General features: G+C 38.3%; 1 protein-coding gene across 1 annotated transcript in view; it reads left to right on the forward strand.

Moving 5' to 3' along the window:
- SRBD1 (S1 RNA binding domain 1) overlaps positions 1-10,089 on the forward strand; it is a 222,481-nt gene extending 212,392 nt beyond the window's left edge. Inside the window, exons 19-20 of the mRNA XM_065891116.1 lie at positions 5,701-5,885; positions 9,195-10,089. Coding sequence (XP_065747188.1) covers positions 5,701-5,885; positions 9,195-9,484 — 475 coding nt within the window. The 3' untranslated portion in view covers positions 9,485-10,089. The remainder of the gene's footprint in view (positions 1-5,700; positions 5,886-9,194) is intronic.
- Positions 10,090-17,216: the final 7,127 nt, after the last annotated feature.

Raw genomic sequence — 17,216 nt, forward strand, 5'->3', positions numbered from 1 at the left:
CTTAAATTAGAATAAGTTCATTCAAGGCAAAAGCTCTGTTACCATCTTTCATAGAGTCTTCTTCCCCAGTAAATAAATACTTATTGAAGAAAGCTGAACACTTTTCTAAATTATTTTTAATTCACTTTAGCATTTTGTCACATTCCTTTGAAGAGCCTTGATTTTAGCAAATCTTTATCATTTGAGGGTGTTGTGTGTGTCTGTGTGTATAAGTATGAGCATGTTTAAAACAACCCAGACTCAGTGGAAAGAGGATGATCACACTGAGTAATTGGGTTGTTTGGGGTTTTTCTGTGTTTTTTAAATGGGGATTATTGTTTTAACAAGTGTAATAAAACTGATTTTCCTTTGTCACTTGTAAATTTATTTCCAAGATAAGATTTTAGAAATCTTTAGAGCAGTAATCACAATATTTCAATACATGACGCTTTCCCATTTTTATATACTCACTCATTTGGATGTGTGTGTGTGTATATATACACACACATACACACACATTTGGTTTTTTAAATTATATCTTTAATTATATCATAATATGTCATACCTAGTAAGTGGTTCTGAAATAGGAAAAGCTACATACAAATCGATGCTGCTTATTCTTTGTGGCATTGGTTATTATTTCACTGATCTTAGATATTTTTTTGATGTAACTGTATAAGCAATGCCTTCTTCAATTATTTCTAAAGAGAAGATCATCCTAAATCTCACACTTTTAGAGGATATCACATTTTAACTGGCTTTTTTTTTTTTTACAAAGTCAATTCCCTGTACTAAATTGCTAAAATAAAATAAAACAGCTTTCTAAGAATATGTTTGTTCTACATACAATTAATGCAAAGTGCATCGAGTATCTAGTTTCTGTGCACGTATCAATGTAACAGACTTTTGAAAAAGGAGGAAACATTTACTAAGTTCTTCAAAGTTAGAAGCAGGTAAAGTCTGATGCTTATAAACCAAGTCTTTTGGAAGACAAACTGCATTCTTTAATCTATGGCAGCTTCTCCTTTTTGGTTCTCCTTGTTTTTTTCTGCTGCTCATAGATCCAAGAGTGTGTTTAGATGCAGGAGGTGCTCCAAAGACACTCCAAATGTTTCCAAGCAATGACACTGAAAGTGCCCCCCTGCCACCCAGATAGCTGCATACCATTTAAAACTATACTTTCAGATCAAAGTCTATAAAGGCTTTCAGAACAACCTTGTTAACCCTTTCTGAAAGGGTTACATTTTTTAAAAGTTTATCTGTAGTATATAAGTTATCAAAAGCTATTATGTTCTTATGAAAAATTACTTGCTCTAACTTTCCATGGCTGATGATATGCTAGCAAAAGCCATTTCAGTATCACCTTCACTGGGTACCTACTAGCTTCTAATTAAGCACAGTCGGTTGGTTGTTCTGTGGGCCTCTCTGTAAATGCACTCTACTTGAATTTACTATTACTTGTGGATTTTGCACCAGCAAAGATTTTTAAGGATTCTGGCCCAGTTCAGTTTCTCGGTTTAACAAAGAGGTTAGAAATTGGAAAAGATTCTTTGATGTTGATGAAAGTGCAGTTCACACTGCCACCCCTTTGATTTGACTGCTGAAGCAGCAGATGTGGTAAAGCCACACTCCTTTAAGTGAACCTGAAGGGTGCTGCTACACGCTCACCTGGGTGAATTTCAGCTCCTGGTAGGTAGTGTAAAGGGGTAGCAGGTTTCCCTCCTTAGGCACGTTGGAATTATATTTAGTCTTTATTATTAAAAGCAGTAAATTTTTAAATATATATAGAATCTGTGGTTTTCAGTATAACAAATTACTGCCGAACTTTTGTGTCCCACCTCTTCCTCTATAATCAGTTAAGAAGGCCAGGTTAGCTCTTAGAGTGTAAGCTCTCTTTTAAATCATTGAATGCCGTCTGCCTGTATTGCAAATAATGACCTGCTTTATCTGTAACTACTTTTTCTAAAATGACTGTGCTCTTGCATTTATTGGTTTATTGATGTGATTACTTTAAGACAGTAAAAACTAATGGATAAAAATAAAGTATAAAAGTCTCTTTTAAAAGTGTCCTGAGTGGATAGACAACTAGAAGTACTTTGCCCTTGCAACATGGTTCTTTGCAGAGTCTTAAATCCGGTGTGTTTAGCCCACAAAGCACATGTTAATATTAAGTTGTTTTTAAAGTGATGGAGTTGGATCACCACGGTTCTTCTGTGCTCTGTGGGGTATCACGTTGCTTTAGTGTAATGAGTCCTGGGCTCCTAAATTTTTTTCTCCATGCTGGAAATGATTACATAAAACTGAATGGCTATATCTGAAGTCTTATGAATCTTGAGAATTTCTTATTCTTCAGGAAAAATATTACAAAGACTTTTCTTATTTTTTGAGGGGGAAAACTAGCATTTGTAACAAGTTTCTGTTAAAAATATCAGCGATTTTAGGTTATATAGCATTCTGTTTGAAAAACAAGCAGTCTTTCTGCTGCAAGGTCTGTATTTTAACTTTGTGCAGATGTGTGCTGAAAGAACATGATGTGCTTATTTGTTGCATTTATGCTACTTTCTTACTTTAAGTAAGATGGATGAAATTACATATTAAATAAAAACAGCAGGTCAGACAGCAGTTCTTAGCAAACTGAAAGCCTTCCAGAGACAGTGGAGAAAATGAGACTATGATTTTAATAACGCATGGACTTTTGAGAGAATTGTCTACTTAAACGCATATATATAATAATTTCTCTGTGGGATTTATCAGTGTTAACTGTCTAATGTTTAAAACTAATCTGCCATTAAATTGTGTTGGTGAAATGTTACCCAAAGTATTGTTTTATATCTTAACCAAATATAGCGCTTTAATTTTGATGTAACTGCGGTTATAAACAGACACACTCTGATATGTATAGCATGAAACTCCAGTTGGTGAAAAGAGCTGTGTGGCCTTGGGCAAGTTATTTAACCTCCCTAAACCTCAATTTTCCCTTTCTGTATGATGTGATACCTACCTTTCAGGATTAAATGAGAACATCTATCAAGCACTGTTTTTTCAGAACATATTTTTCAGAACATGTTCACATACATTCTTATGTTCACATAAAGTACAGTGTGTTTTTATATGGTACTTTTGAGCCAGAAAGTACTTTGTATTGTGTATTTCTTATTATACTCAATTGTAAAATGAAACTGTGTATTGGACATTACTTATCACACTCGATTCTAGAGTAAAAATTGAGAATAATGTAGAATAAATTATTCTTACGTTATTTAAAGAACACATGTTTATTGAGTGGCTACTGAGCAAGAAACATTGTTTCCTATCATTTACAGTTGAATATATTTGAAATCCAATAATGGAGAGGTCAAACTCAAGCTATTCCCAGTACATTTTATAGTCCCTCTCCCCTTTTGTTTCCTGTTTTCCTTTTTCTGCAACCCTGTTGTAACTTTAAGAAAGTTTTCAAAATAAAATAGCATCTGACTTTGTTTCATAGTCATTTAAAAATGGGGTTGATCAATACTGAAGCATTAGCTAGGAGCACAATTTGGTGATTTTTTAGATTTCAGTTACCATTGCCCTCAGGCTTGTGTGTGTGAGGATGAAAATAATATATGAAATATGCACCCAGGTTAAACAAACCAATATTCTTTGTACATCTGTAACCACTATAAACAGAATTCTTTATATGGAAGTTACTTTAGGAGCAGTTAGTTACACACACACACACACACACACACACACACAAACACACACACACACACAACCTTAAGACTCCAAGTAGCCTCCTGAGCCAGTGTTTTTGTTATTGAGACCAAGACTTGTACATTACTTTGGGAAGTTTCTGCCTTTTAGTTACTTTTATTAGTTATAAAATGCTATTCAAGGTTATTATAGATTTTCAACTCATGAATATACTTTTTTTTGGCATTTTATCAGTAGATTGTAAGCCAGAATCTTGGGGATTTGAAAGATGTTCTGCTAAATAGCCAGTTGCAGACCAGTCAAGCCAAGAGGGTAAATACCAGGGAAGTCTGCTCAGCAGGGCCTGTTTTATTTAGAAAGTCGTTGGCTTTGGGCAGAGGTTGTCATGTGTCATCTGCCCCATCAGTCAGAGCTTTAGCAGCTGTTCCCTGTCACTAGGGCCCTTATGTGCTACTGCTCATCCATCAGCACTGATACCGCTGCCTCTCCGTGGGCCAGGGAAGCCATGGACACACAGAGATAAAGTGTGTATCTCACTGGCCATCAGTTGGGATGGAAGCTCATTTAAAAAAAAGGGAGCCCAAGCAACAACTCCTTGGTCTTTCATTAAACCCTTAACCAAAATATATTCAAGAACATAAGTTGGATTTTGGTGAATCTGTTTCTGACTAAAAATACAGCTTTGGAAAGGTAGGAGGAACCTCTTTGTTCTAACCCAAAGAGATGCCCCTGGCTAAATGAGAGTTGAGAGAGCTTTCTCCACCAGATAACAGATTATCACTACCGGATTATCACTGAAGAGGCCTTTTCTAGTTGAACACAACAATGTAAGAAAAGACTGAAAATCACAAGTGTTCCTTTTGTGATCATGCAGCAACCTGACAAATGGGATACCTCCCGATTCTGATCATAGACAAGCCTCCGTTTCCTTTTCCCCTGTTTGTATTCCAGAGACATCATTAGAGGACAGGATTTGAGGGCATTAGTATCACTATCTGTCTGATTACTGTGTTGACATTTTTTAAGAGCCATTAATCATAGGGAATGGAACTCGATGTAGAAAAATACCCAGCCAAGGAATATCAAGAAAGTAAGCTACAGCCTAATATTCAGATGAGATTGAAGGGAAATTCAGCTTAACCCTATAATTGTTTTTTTCTTAATTAACTTATTACTGAACTCCAAAGCTAAGTAATTGAGAGGTAGCTGTACAAGCAAGGGAAATGGTAAACATAGCAAAGGAAATTGAGAAAGACAAATGTTTTTATTTTATAAATATTGCAGCTATATAATATGTAAAGAATATAAAGTAATATTCATCTTAAGATTATACAATTGAGGTCTTGTTTGCAATGCTTCCATTTTGGAAGAAAGTTACTTTTTCTTTTTGATAATGCCCTCATATTTTTTCTGTTGACTCTGAATGCTTAATGTACTTGATATTATTTAGTCCATGTGAGGCTTGACTGTTGATGGAATTTGAGAATTATTAGGTTGAGCGTATGCTTGCACAGGTAGCACTGTCATCATGGGTACACAGAAGTAAAGAGCAATGATCTGGCATATGGCTAGAGTGATTTATTTGTCAAAAGCTGGCAGTGCTTGTTGGATGTTTTGCCAGATTTTGATAGCATCAATTTATTGTTTGCCTAATAGATAATTTAAATTCAAATAAGTTTTCCCAACTGAAATTTTGGGAAACATGAAGCAAATATAGGTATCCTTATTTAGAAAATATATATGACACTAAACTCTAATGAACATTGTACTGTAAGACATTTTTGGTGCTGATTCTGAGCAGGTGCTTCATTGGAAAATAGCACAAGAACCTAAAGTTATCCCCTCCCTTTTTTTCCCCCAAGACACATCATCTATTATGGCATGGGACACATGGTAGATTTTCAATAAAGACCAATTGATTGATTGATATATGGATCTGAGATGAATAAGGAGTGACCTGTATAAGGAGATTGGAAAATAAGTAATATTATTAATAAGTGTTGGGGTTTTTTTTTTCCTCTGCAGGTTTTTGTCATTTGTTGGAGGGACACTGTGTGAGATTGGCAAGCCTGAAATGCAACAGAAAATAAATTCATTGCTTGAAAAAGAAGGAATAGAGAAAACTGCAGAAAGATTGCCAACAACAGTACACACCTTACAGGTCATCATAGATGGTCTCAGCCAGCCTGAGAGCTTTGACTTTCGAACAGGTAAACAATTGAACTTGAATAACAGCACCTTTCACTTGCATAGCTCACAATAATCCTAAGCCGTTGGATTCTCCATTCTCCCATTCTATCCATGAGAAAACTAAAGCGTAGTGACCTTCCTTCAAAGTCATTGCAGCTAGTTAGTATCCAAAGCTGAAGCTAAAAGCCAGGTCTCCAGAACCCTTGTCCCAGGCTTATTTCCCATCACACTAGACTAAGTACATCATGCATGTGCTGGCATGTGCATGGAGGCATGCGTTCTTCATGATCCTTTTGTAAACTGTTTTTACCTCATAAGAGTTAGAAGTCCAAGGTAAAGCATTCGATTCACAAACTAAAGTGAATCTTCTCCCTAAATTACAGCCTTCCAAGTTCCTGGATTCTATGTCAATGAACACATTTAACAAATAAGATACTATCTCTCTGTTGATTCTCCTTCTAACTAAAAGTCTCTCAGCTTTCAGCACAGGTAGATGGTGAGGGAAGTATAACAGCCATAGTTGTTGAGAGCAATGACCCGGTGAGAAGGAATTAAGGTTTCAAATGACCTACTTCCCAAGGAAATTTGAATAGGAAGCCCTTAGATTTAAATGAGTCTGTGCTTGTCTCACACCAGTTTTATGATACCATGTTAGGGCTTGGTTCTTTGCATTCTGGGTTGGGCTGTGTTGAGGTGGTTTCTTTGAAAAGGTTTAAGGGAATTTGTGCTAACCCAGCAAGCTCAATGCACCATTCCCTCAACTGTTGTGTAAGTTTGAAATTAATTTTAAGGTTGGAGAAAAATAAAATGAAACAGTAAGACCTGTGCCAGAAATGCAGGAGTAGAAGCCTCTGTGTGGTCCATCCAAAGTGAATATTTCAGTAGACAAATCCATCTCCCTTTGCAGGTATTCTTATGTGTGAATTCCACCTAGGTGTTATCTAGCAGGAATACTAAGTGAACAGTAGTTTTCAAGCACGGTGGGATTTGAGGGTGCTATGCCTAGAACCACTACATTAGAGGGTTGGCAAATATGCTCTGTACTGGCTTTTCTTGTCCATCTTATTTTTCGGTCTTGGTGTTGATTGCTCCATTATCCCAGTTACACTGTAGACTCAGAGCAAAGATCAATACTCAAATTATATAGTTCAGCTAAACAGCCAACAGCTAAGTTGGTCCTTACCTGGTTGAGCAGAAACAGATGCACCTGGGCTCTCAACTGAGCTTACCAGTTACTGCAGTGTTTATCATTGTGACAAGTGAAATTTCAAATAAATCTCTTTGAAACAAACTTTTACCCTAGAGTAAGTCACAGTTTCCTAGATGCCTGAGAACTTTCATTTTAATACTAAAAACATCCCCAGGAAGGAAGGCAGACAGTCTTACTTTTGAAGAGGCAGATAGTGTTTTGGATGTTTCTGTATTACAGTATTTATGCTACATCTCTTTTCTTTTCTCCATTTTCTCAAAATTATTTCCTTTCTTGCCTCATTCTTTCTTCATACTCATCCTGTCTTCTGTTTTCCCAGTGACATAATCAATTCTATTTTGTTAACACTCTGGTTGATAGTTGCCATAATTGGCTTCATCAGAGGCATCCAGGTGACAGAGGACTGAATATGTAGCCTTGGCAATCAAAGTGTTAAAGTTTGCCAGGTACATGGAGGATTTCTGATTTCTCAGTGACCCAGGCTGTCTTCAGAAACATGTTAAGTAGTTCTTGACTCTGATTTTCCATGCGAAATTAAACTAAGCAGCTGATCAGGAACCCTTGGGGAATCTGTAGCAGCTGAACCTCTGTAAGAAAGAAGGGGGAAAAAAGTTTCTAAGCATAAAAACAATGCCTATGGGGCCTCAGAGACCATCCTACCTCTGACCCTGATCAACAACTTTGTTTCACTTTGCTTTGACACAGTCCTTGCCCAGTGTAATGGCGCATTCAGTGGGTTTTTTGTTTTTGGAATTCACTGCTGCAGCATCAGGTGGAATTCTACACAATCAATTCCAATGTTAACATATTTTTTTTATGAAAAAAAATGAGATTTCAGGTTTAAAGAGGGTTTTTGTTTTGTTTTAAAGGCAAAAGGTGAATTTTTTAAAAACATTGATTTCAATATGGTTGGTCTGGGGGAGGGGAACCAAGAGGTGACCAGTTGTTAATACAAATGTAAAGGATAGCTTCAACAAGTAATCAGGATAAAGGCAACAGCTGTGGAGGAAAAGGAAATGGAATGGGCGGAGGGGAAAATGAGGTCTTAGTAAAAGGAGATTGGAGCATAGAATGTGTTCTTTGTTATTAGAGTCAACATTCAGTAATCCTAGGAAAGGGGGCCAAGAGGAGCATGGGTAAATGGGTAAACGGAATCCACAGATAATCCAAAAGCCCCATTTAAATTGTGAGTTGTAACCTTCTCCACCATAAAACATTTGTTGTTGTTTTTGTTTTGTTTTAACTAAAGCCATAATGATTCCTTGGCAGGTTTTGTGCCTACCTTGGGTGTGTAGTGTTAATGAACAGAGAAATGTACTGGAGTGAGCAAGGGAAGAGGGCTGTAAGGAACCTGAGAACAGAGATCTATGGTTCATCTTTGTCTCTCAAGCACCCAGCGGAGTGCCTGGCCAGGAGGTAGTAATAGGGGTTAATAAATGTTGTATGAATTGAATTGAAAGAGGAGAAAGGAGATGAAGAGCTGATCTGGGTTTCTGAGCAATAGATAATCAAGAATCCATAAATGTTGATTGGGTAAATATATTCAAAGTGGATAGGAATTGATCCTTGAGTTCAAATTTTATGGGGAGAAGTGAGACGACCATTTAAATTTCATCCACATTTGACTAAACATTTATGTATGTTCTACCCCCTTTAAACAGTTTGAGAATTCAGGTACTGGGGGAAAAGCTCCCAATCTTCTGTCTCCGAGGGTCTAATTTTCTCAGTGTTTGTGACTTAGCCTTGCATATTCATTGAACAAATATACTTTCTCATCACCTCCTCATAAAGAAGAAAATAAGACTCTCTAATCTAAAATTTTAGTCCTTATGTATAGTGCTAATGTTTACATGCTAGCAAGATAGAATTTGAGGCGAAGGAAGTATCTGAGTAAATTTTCTTGAATTGTTTTTGCTTGGCACATGCTGTTTCTCCAACTAGGATGCCTCTTCTCTGAAGGCAGGCCTGTATCTTCAGCTCCTTTTACGTCCCCCCTCAATGCTTAATACTGGTCTGGGCACACAATCGACACATAGTCCATACTTACTCACTAATCTGTGTTGTGTCTAACAGTGCTTTATTATTTACACAAACTGTCTTTTTTCCCCTTTCCTTGTAGATTTCGATAAACCTGATTTCAAGAGAAGCATAGTCTGCTTGGAAGACCTGCAGGTTGGGACAGTTCTTACAGGCAAAGTCGAGAATGCCACCCTATTTGGAATTTTTGTGGATATAGGAGTGGGGAGATCAGGGCTGATTCCCATACGAAATGTAACAGAAGCAAAACTTTCTAAGACGAAGAAGAGAAGGAGTCTTGGGCTGGGCCCTGGAGAAAGAGTGGAAGTCCGAGTACTCAACATTGACATTCCCCGATCTCGGATTACTCTGGACCTCATTCGGGTGTTGTGAGTGTGCCACTGGTGGCCAAACACTGATTTTTATTCCCTCATTTCTACAGTTTGGCAAGAATAAGTCAGATGTTTGTGAGCTCTAGATAGCAGATGAGAAAGAATTCACTTAATATCAGAAGTATTTTCCAGACACTTTCCTTATTGTTCCTTCTGGATAAATAGAGAGCTAACGGTTTGATTTCTTTTCTCCTTAAAAAAAACAACTAATAGACATCTTTATTTGGCTTTATGTAGTAATGATCTTCTGACCAAAATTTTATTTTTTATAACTCATCTTTGACTCCTTTTGCATTTTGTATAATAGATCGTTTCATTTCTACTTGCCATCATGCCTTGCTGGATTTGTATGGAACTATCTTCTTGATTTAAATTGTACAATGTTTCTTGACAGTAGGGCTGGCAGTACTTAATCCTCTCTTTTTATAGATTTTTTTAAAAATCAGGCCTTTTGGACTTGACTCATGATTTTCCTTTGCCAGACAAACCAGAGATATCCCAATAAAACAGATCCTGATGTGTTTGTAACCATCAAGTGAATAGCTCGAACTGTTTCTCAGAAGGATATACGTATTGATCCCTACAATAAAATTTTGTGGCTAGTGATCTTGTTTTTGCTATGTTGATTCAGTGAATGATCTAAGAGTCAATCTTGATTAAAGAAGATGTGGCACATATTCATACAAGCTTCATATAAGCCCATATAACTGTGCCTTTGGGGAAAAGGGAAGCCTCTATTAATTTGAAGAATGACTTTCTGTTTGACTTATCACAGAAAGGCATATTCTTTCTTAAGCATTAAGATCAAACTCCAGATGGGGATAGAAATGGCCCACCTAAAGATTCAATACAGATCAGGTGTGAAGGGGCAAGAAAAACAAGTAGATGAAGCCAGTCCTCTTAACTCTGTTTTTATTCAGTGGAGATGATAAATATTAGCATGACCATACAGGGTAAAAATGATTTAAACGGAGACACTGGACGGGTATCTTGTCCATTCTGGCTGCTGTGGTTCATTTCCCTGGTGGAGTCATTTGCATGACTGAATGAGTGCCTGGTTTTCTTCATGTGTAGTGAGTGGATGGTTGGCTAAGGAGGGTGACCAATCCTGCTTGTTTGCCTGGGACAGTCAGTCCTGGTAAATGCTCATTGTCCTGGCATAATTTTTAATAGTGCCACTTTTTATTTCCAAAGTGCCCCATTTTGGATAATAAATCATATGATCACCTTAATAGTCACAGTCCCTTACAAAGTGGTAAATCGGACTGTGTTTATTGACAGTTCTGACTGGTGGTTTATTTTTCTTGAAATATGCAGCCTTCCAACCAGTATACATAGATATTTTTAATAAGTGGGTTCCTTAAAAGTTGTATAACTCAACTCCTGTTTGCCTGATGATTTCATTTCTGAAATGCTTTTTCTCTCTTACTGCTCTTCAACTGACAACGGATCTTAATGTTGTAACTTTAAGTTGACCTTCCCATTCACTCCTCCCCATTCCTAGTTTGTAGATCAGTGACGAGTGATATGCACCTGAAGAGTTTTATTCTGAAGCATGCAATGTAATTTCAAGCAAATGCTTTTTTAAAAAAATTGAGGTATAGGGGCTTCCCTGGTGGCGCAGTGGTTGGGAGTCCGCCTGCCGATGCAGGGGACATGGGTTCGTGCCCCAGTCCGGGAAGATCCCACATGCCGCGGAGCGGCTGGGCCCGTGAGCCATGACCGCTGAGCCTGCGCGTCCAGAGCCTGTGCTCCGCAATGGGAGAGGCCACAACAGTGAGACGGCCGCGTACCACAAAAAAAAAAAAAAAAAAAAAAAAATTGAGGTATAATTGGCATATGACATTATATTATTTTCAGGTATTCAGCATAATGACCTGATATTTGTATATATTGCAAAATGATCACCACAACGAGTCTGGTTAACATCCATCACCGTACGTAGTCAAACAAATGCTTTGGGGAAAAAGGCCTTCTTCCTGGGCACTTTGAATACAGGAACAGAGCAGTCGACAGTATGAAGCAGCTCTGTTGACCTGGTAGCTAAGCCCTTGGGGACACAAGGAGGACTTGATATTGCACTGGGTTGCATGATTTGTCCTGTTCAGCCCAAACAGGGTGGTGCTCTATAAGGTGTAGGCTGGGTGAAGAGAGGCACATCTCATTTATCTCGTAACCGCAGAATGTAGCATGGTGCTTGGTGGTCAGTATGTTCAACTAGTTCTAGTCCCTATTCTACCAATAATCTACAGTGTGCCTTTGAGCTGGTACCTCTACTTCTCTGGGCCTCCATTTCCCAAGTTTAAAATGGGGATGATGATAAAAAAGCATTCATTTTTCCAGATTGTGTTAGTGGTCTCCTTTGTGCCAGGCATTGTGCTAAACACTGACCATACAATTATGATAGAGAAATAGAGATTATCCCTGCCCTTATGGAGCTTGAAGTTTATTGAAGAAGAAAGAATCATTAATCAAAAACTCATATAAAAATATAAAATTACAGGGCTTCCCTGGTGGCGCGGTGTTTGGGAGTCCGCCTGCCGATGCAGGGTGCGCGGGTTCGTGCCCCGGTCCGGGGGGATCCCATGTGCCGCGGGGCGGCTGGGCCCGTGGGCCGTGGCCTCTGGGCCTGCGCGTCCGGAGCCTGTGCTCCGCAACGGGAGAGGCCGCGGTGGTGGGAGGCCCGCGTACCGCAAAAAAATAAATAAATTAAATAAAATTACAAGCATGATAAGCAGTGTAATGGTGACAGCATATAATACATGGATTGACCTTTTCAGAAAAGTCAGAAAATGTTTCACTGGGGTTTAACTGAGATATGAAACAATGACTGGAATTTAACTGGGACAGATGTTTTATTGACCTTAACAAGAGTTTTTTCTGATAAATGGTGGAGGTGAGAGCCTCATTGGAATGGGTTTAAGAGAGAGTAAGAGGAGTTAGATTGGAAATACTGAATATAGGTAATTTTTCAGGGAGTTTTGCTGTAAAGGAAAAAGAGAAATAAAAGAGTGACTGGAAGGGGGAAATGGAGTCCAGGGAGAGTTTTTGTATTTATTTCAAAGACAGAAGAAATAATAATATATGCAAATGGAAAGGATCCAGGAAAATTTGATACAGGAGACAAAGAGGAGAATTACCAGAATGAGATCACTGAGTGGAGGAGACTGGATAGAATCTAGTGCACAAGTGATTGGTCTAAGATAGGGATACAAAGAGTTCATCCATATTAAAAGAGAGAAGATTGAATATGTGGGCACAGATGCAGGAAGGAAGATAGATGATGGGTGCTCATGGAAGGTCTCTTTGTATTACCTCTATTTTTCTTACTGAAATATAAAAGAAGACTGAGACCAAAGAGCAGAGCAAAAAGGAGTTGAAAGTTCGAGAAGAAAAGAAAAGGTAAGAAGAAAGTGAAAAACCTAGGGAAACGGAGTATGATTTCCAGGCCGTGTTAAATATTCTACCAGGTTAGTGATCAATCGAATGTAAGATCAGTCAGCTTGGTTATATATTTCTTCATCCACATCAGCTATGTGGTACAGGTCCAGATTAGGTGGAGAGACGGATCTAATCAATCAGGTTTGGGAGTTTGCCAAGTAAGTACAATAGAAAGAAGGGCAAGGAAGTTGAAGGCATGTGAACAATGAAATCACTGAACGTGGAATTTAAGCCCATAAGAAGAAAAGTAAGAATATGAGGGGAGAGTGAGGAGCAGTGAGAAAGAATAGGATTGATGGATTATAGGTCCTGATGGAGCAAGTGTTATAGTGGGAATAATAGAGGGTATAATGGATGGGAAAGAGTGGTTGTCAAAAGTTGGATGCTTATTAACTCTGAAATTACAGTTTTGGGAGTGGTTTTGTAACAATGGGTAGGGCATGGTAGGGGGACAAGGATAAGCTCATTAGAGAAGAGGAAGTGAAAGAACTGAGAATTCAGGATTATCTGTATGTGCAATGGTTTTTGGAGACTGTCGCAGTAATGCAGGTATAAAGTAATGGTGACTTGGACCAGAATGTTAGTGTTAGAAATGGTGAGAAGTGGTGGGATTCCGGATGCAGTTCAAAGGTAAAGGTATAGTCAAACAGGGTTTCCTGGTGTATTGGATGTAAGATGTGAGACACACAGGAGTCTAGGATGGTTTTTGGCCTAAGGAACCAGAAGGATGAAATTGTTATCTACTAAGATAGGAGGGAAGTTTTGGTGAAAAAGTTCATTTTGGACAGGTTAAATCTGAGATATTCATTAGACGTCTGAGTGGAAATGACAGGTAGACTGTTGGCTATTTCAGTCTGAAGTTCAGGAGAGAAGGCTGGGCTGGAGACGTAAATTGGTAGTCAGCAGTGTATAACTACTTACAGCCATGAGACTGTTTAAGATCACCAATGGAATGAGTAGAAATAATACGGAGCAGAGAGAGATCCAAGAGCGGGGTTGTTGGAAATCTAAGACACTCAGCTGTACATTCTTTGACCATCTCTGTAGGGGCAGGGATTTTGTCTTGTTGTGGCACAGTCTTCTAGATGTATATTCAGAATTCTCCCCTTCTTCCTTACTAAAGGAATTCTCATTTGAGGGGATCAATAATGAGACTAGTGGATGTGGATGTGGCCGTGTGATATAGCTCTGGCTAGAGAGTGTAGGCAAAAGCCATGGGGTGAGGTTCTAGGAAGGCTAGAAAGAGTTGGGGGGAGGGGAGGTCAGGCTCAACTATTATGCTTTTCTTATCCTTTGCCCTGGCCCTCCTTCCTGCTTGGAGTGCGCGTAGAATGTGGAAGTGCTGGAGGGCAAACAGTGCATCTCCAGCACTAGATAGCAACTGCTGAACAGAAAGACAGAAAGTTCCTGAATCCATCTTGGCATTGTGGAGGCACTAAAGCAGCCTTGAACTAACTGCCTACTCTAGACTTCACACTATGTGAGAAAAACAAGAGCTTCATATATTCATTTCAGCTATTGGGGGGCGAACGGAGGTTTACAGAAAAATGTATTCCCTGATATACATTTGTGCTGGACCCTACCCCCTCTACATGTAAAAATGCCTGGCATGTGATAGGTACTCACCGAATGTTGATTGAGTGGATGAATAAATAGCTAATAAAAGAGTTCAATAAAATGGTTAAATATAAGTTTTCAGAAAAATCCAGTTTTCCTTAATCATGTTAAACAATATGATGGAATAAATGGTTCCTATATATTACAACAGCACACTATAAAATATCTGAAATAGGGCTTCCCTGGTGGCACAGTGGTTAAGAATCCGCCTGCCAATGCAGGGGACACGGGTTCGAGCCCTTTTCTGGGAGGATCCCACATGCCGCGGAGCAACTAAGCCCGTGCGCCACAACTACTGAGCCTGCGCTCTAGAGCCTGTGAACCACAACTGCTGAGTCTGCATGCCACAACTACTGAAGCCCACGTGCCTAGAGCCCGTGCTCCGTAACAAGAGAAGCCACCACAATGAGAAGCCCGTGCACCACAATGAAGACCCAATGCAGCCAAAAATTAATTAATTAATTGATTGATTGATTTAAAAATCTAAAAATTAATAAGCAATGTGCAAGATTAATGTGAAGAAAAATTATAAAACTTTACTATTGAATATGAAATAAAAGCAGAATATGTTAAAGTATACTGTGTTCCTGGACTGGAAGACATGATATTGTAGAAAGATTAGTCCTCCAAAAATTATCATATCTAGATAGATAGATAGATATGGATAGATATAGATGTAGGTATATCTACTTTTGCCAAAATTTCAATCATCATTTCAATCAACTTTGCTTTTTGTTTGTATGTTTGTTTATTCAAACTTAAATTAAAAATTAAAGTTATTTGGAAGAGTGTGAAAAAGGTCAAATCAGTATCTTAAAGGAATAATTGAGGTGGATGATATGGGGGAATTTGTCCTGTCAGATATTAAAGTATACGCAAAAGCTTCTGTCATCTAAATAGTGTCGTACTGGCACAGGAATAGATAAACAGAAGAGTGGAATAAGCAGAGAATTTAAAATCAATGGGAATTTAATATATGTTAAAAGTGGCATTCCAGATTGGGGCAAAATCATATTGCCACACTAACACAAAAATTAGTTCCAGATGAATTAAACATAAATAAAATTTTAAAAGAACTACAAACAAACATAGAAGGGCTTTGAGAACTGACTAAATAGCCATGTTTTTGGCACACAAGAAAAAATAGAGGAAACATGGGCCTATAGACCTAAAAGTTCCATTCAGAAGACATTTGTTGGACACCTCCTATGAGACCCTGTGCCAGGTGCTGGGGATGAAAGATGAATATGGTATCTTGATGATGTCTGTAGCCTAGAGGAGTTGGAATTTAAGCTGCAGCAAAGAATATCTTAAGTTAAATATCATGGGCATTTTGGAGTTAAACCTGGCTGCTATCTACTTCAGAATATAGTGTCATCCCATCTCATTTGAAGCCACAAGACCCTTTTGGAATGCTTGGTTTAGGATTAATGGAGTGCTTGTGTTGAGGGTGTCTGTACATCTAACCCTGACCTCAGAGTTAGCACTTGTGTTAAAATTGGAGATGGAAAGAAAGGACAGGATGGAAAAACCAAAAATATATTTAGTTGATTTTTTATTTTGGCTTCCTGCCTAAAATTAGTCATAATGAGTTGGATTTAAATAACAGATCATGGAGAACTCCTGAATGACTGGGCTCATTGCCAAAGCAGTCCGTTCCACAGGAAGAAAGATATAGATTTCTTCCCACTCACTCATTTTACGTGGTGAGGATGATTCTGTGCATGATGGCTGTATTTATTATTTAGAGGGAGAGTGGGATAAGCAGACTCTTGTCCTGTCAGTACTAAAAATTACCTTTTTAGAAATTAATTTAAAAACCACCTCCAGAAAAGATTTGCTGTTCTCTTACCTCATATCAAGAATCTATATAAGGATTGCAGTATCCCCCCCACTAAAAATTTTTTAAAGAAAAAAATCTAACCCTGAAGAAAGAAAATAAATTATTAATCTAAATACTACAGGGAAACCTCCAGGGAGCAGAGAATTTGTCACAACTATATATAGCTCATCTAATGTGACAGGTCTGAAATGTTATGTAGCTCAATCCTACAGAAAAATCTAAAGTTAAAGATACAGTGGTAAGGGGAGAGATGGGGTAAGGGAGGGGAGAAAAAAGCATTGGAATAGCCCAGCTTTGTTTTGTCTCAAGTTTCAAGTCTTGTTTTATCCAAGCAATTAGGCCAAGTATAAGTCTCCAGATTTGTTGCAGTATTTTTTTTTGCAAAAGCAGTCAAGTAACGGAAGAATGACAGCCTGCTACTGCAAGCGGCCCACTTCTGACAAACTTTCCACCTCCTATGACCAGGTCTACAATAACTCGGGAAATTTCCTCAAGGGAGCAAGCCTTTGGTTGCCTTTCTCCCATCCCAGTGGCTGGTTCTTTGACCATTTGACATCCGCCCGTCTCCTTCCCAGTTTTAAGTCTCTTGGCAATGAAAGAGAAGGTGGCACCAGTGAAACTCAAACCTAACGTTTGTTCAAATTCTTTGCTTCACAGGGTTAAAATGATTCCATGGAGCTAAAGCTCAAAAGGCCAATTGAGTCAAATTTGGTATAATTTGCTACTTCAATAACCAAAACAACTAAGTAAGATATACTATCACTTTACCTGTAGTAACACCCACAAGAAACATCTGAAGTTACTTTTGGTCATTTTATTATAAATATTTTTT

This window comes from Phocoena phocoena, chromosome 14 (genome assembly GCF_963924675.1).
Source record: "Phocoena phocoena chromosome 14, mPhoPho1.1, whole genome shotgun sequence".
NCBI lineage: Eukaryota > Metazoa > Chordata > Mammalia > Artiodactyla > Phocoenidae > Phocoena > Phocoena phocoena.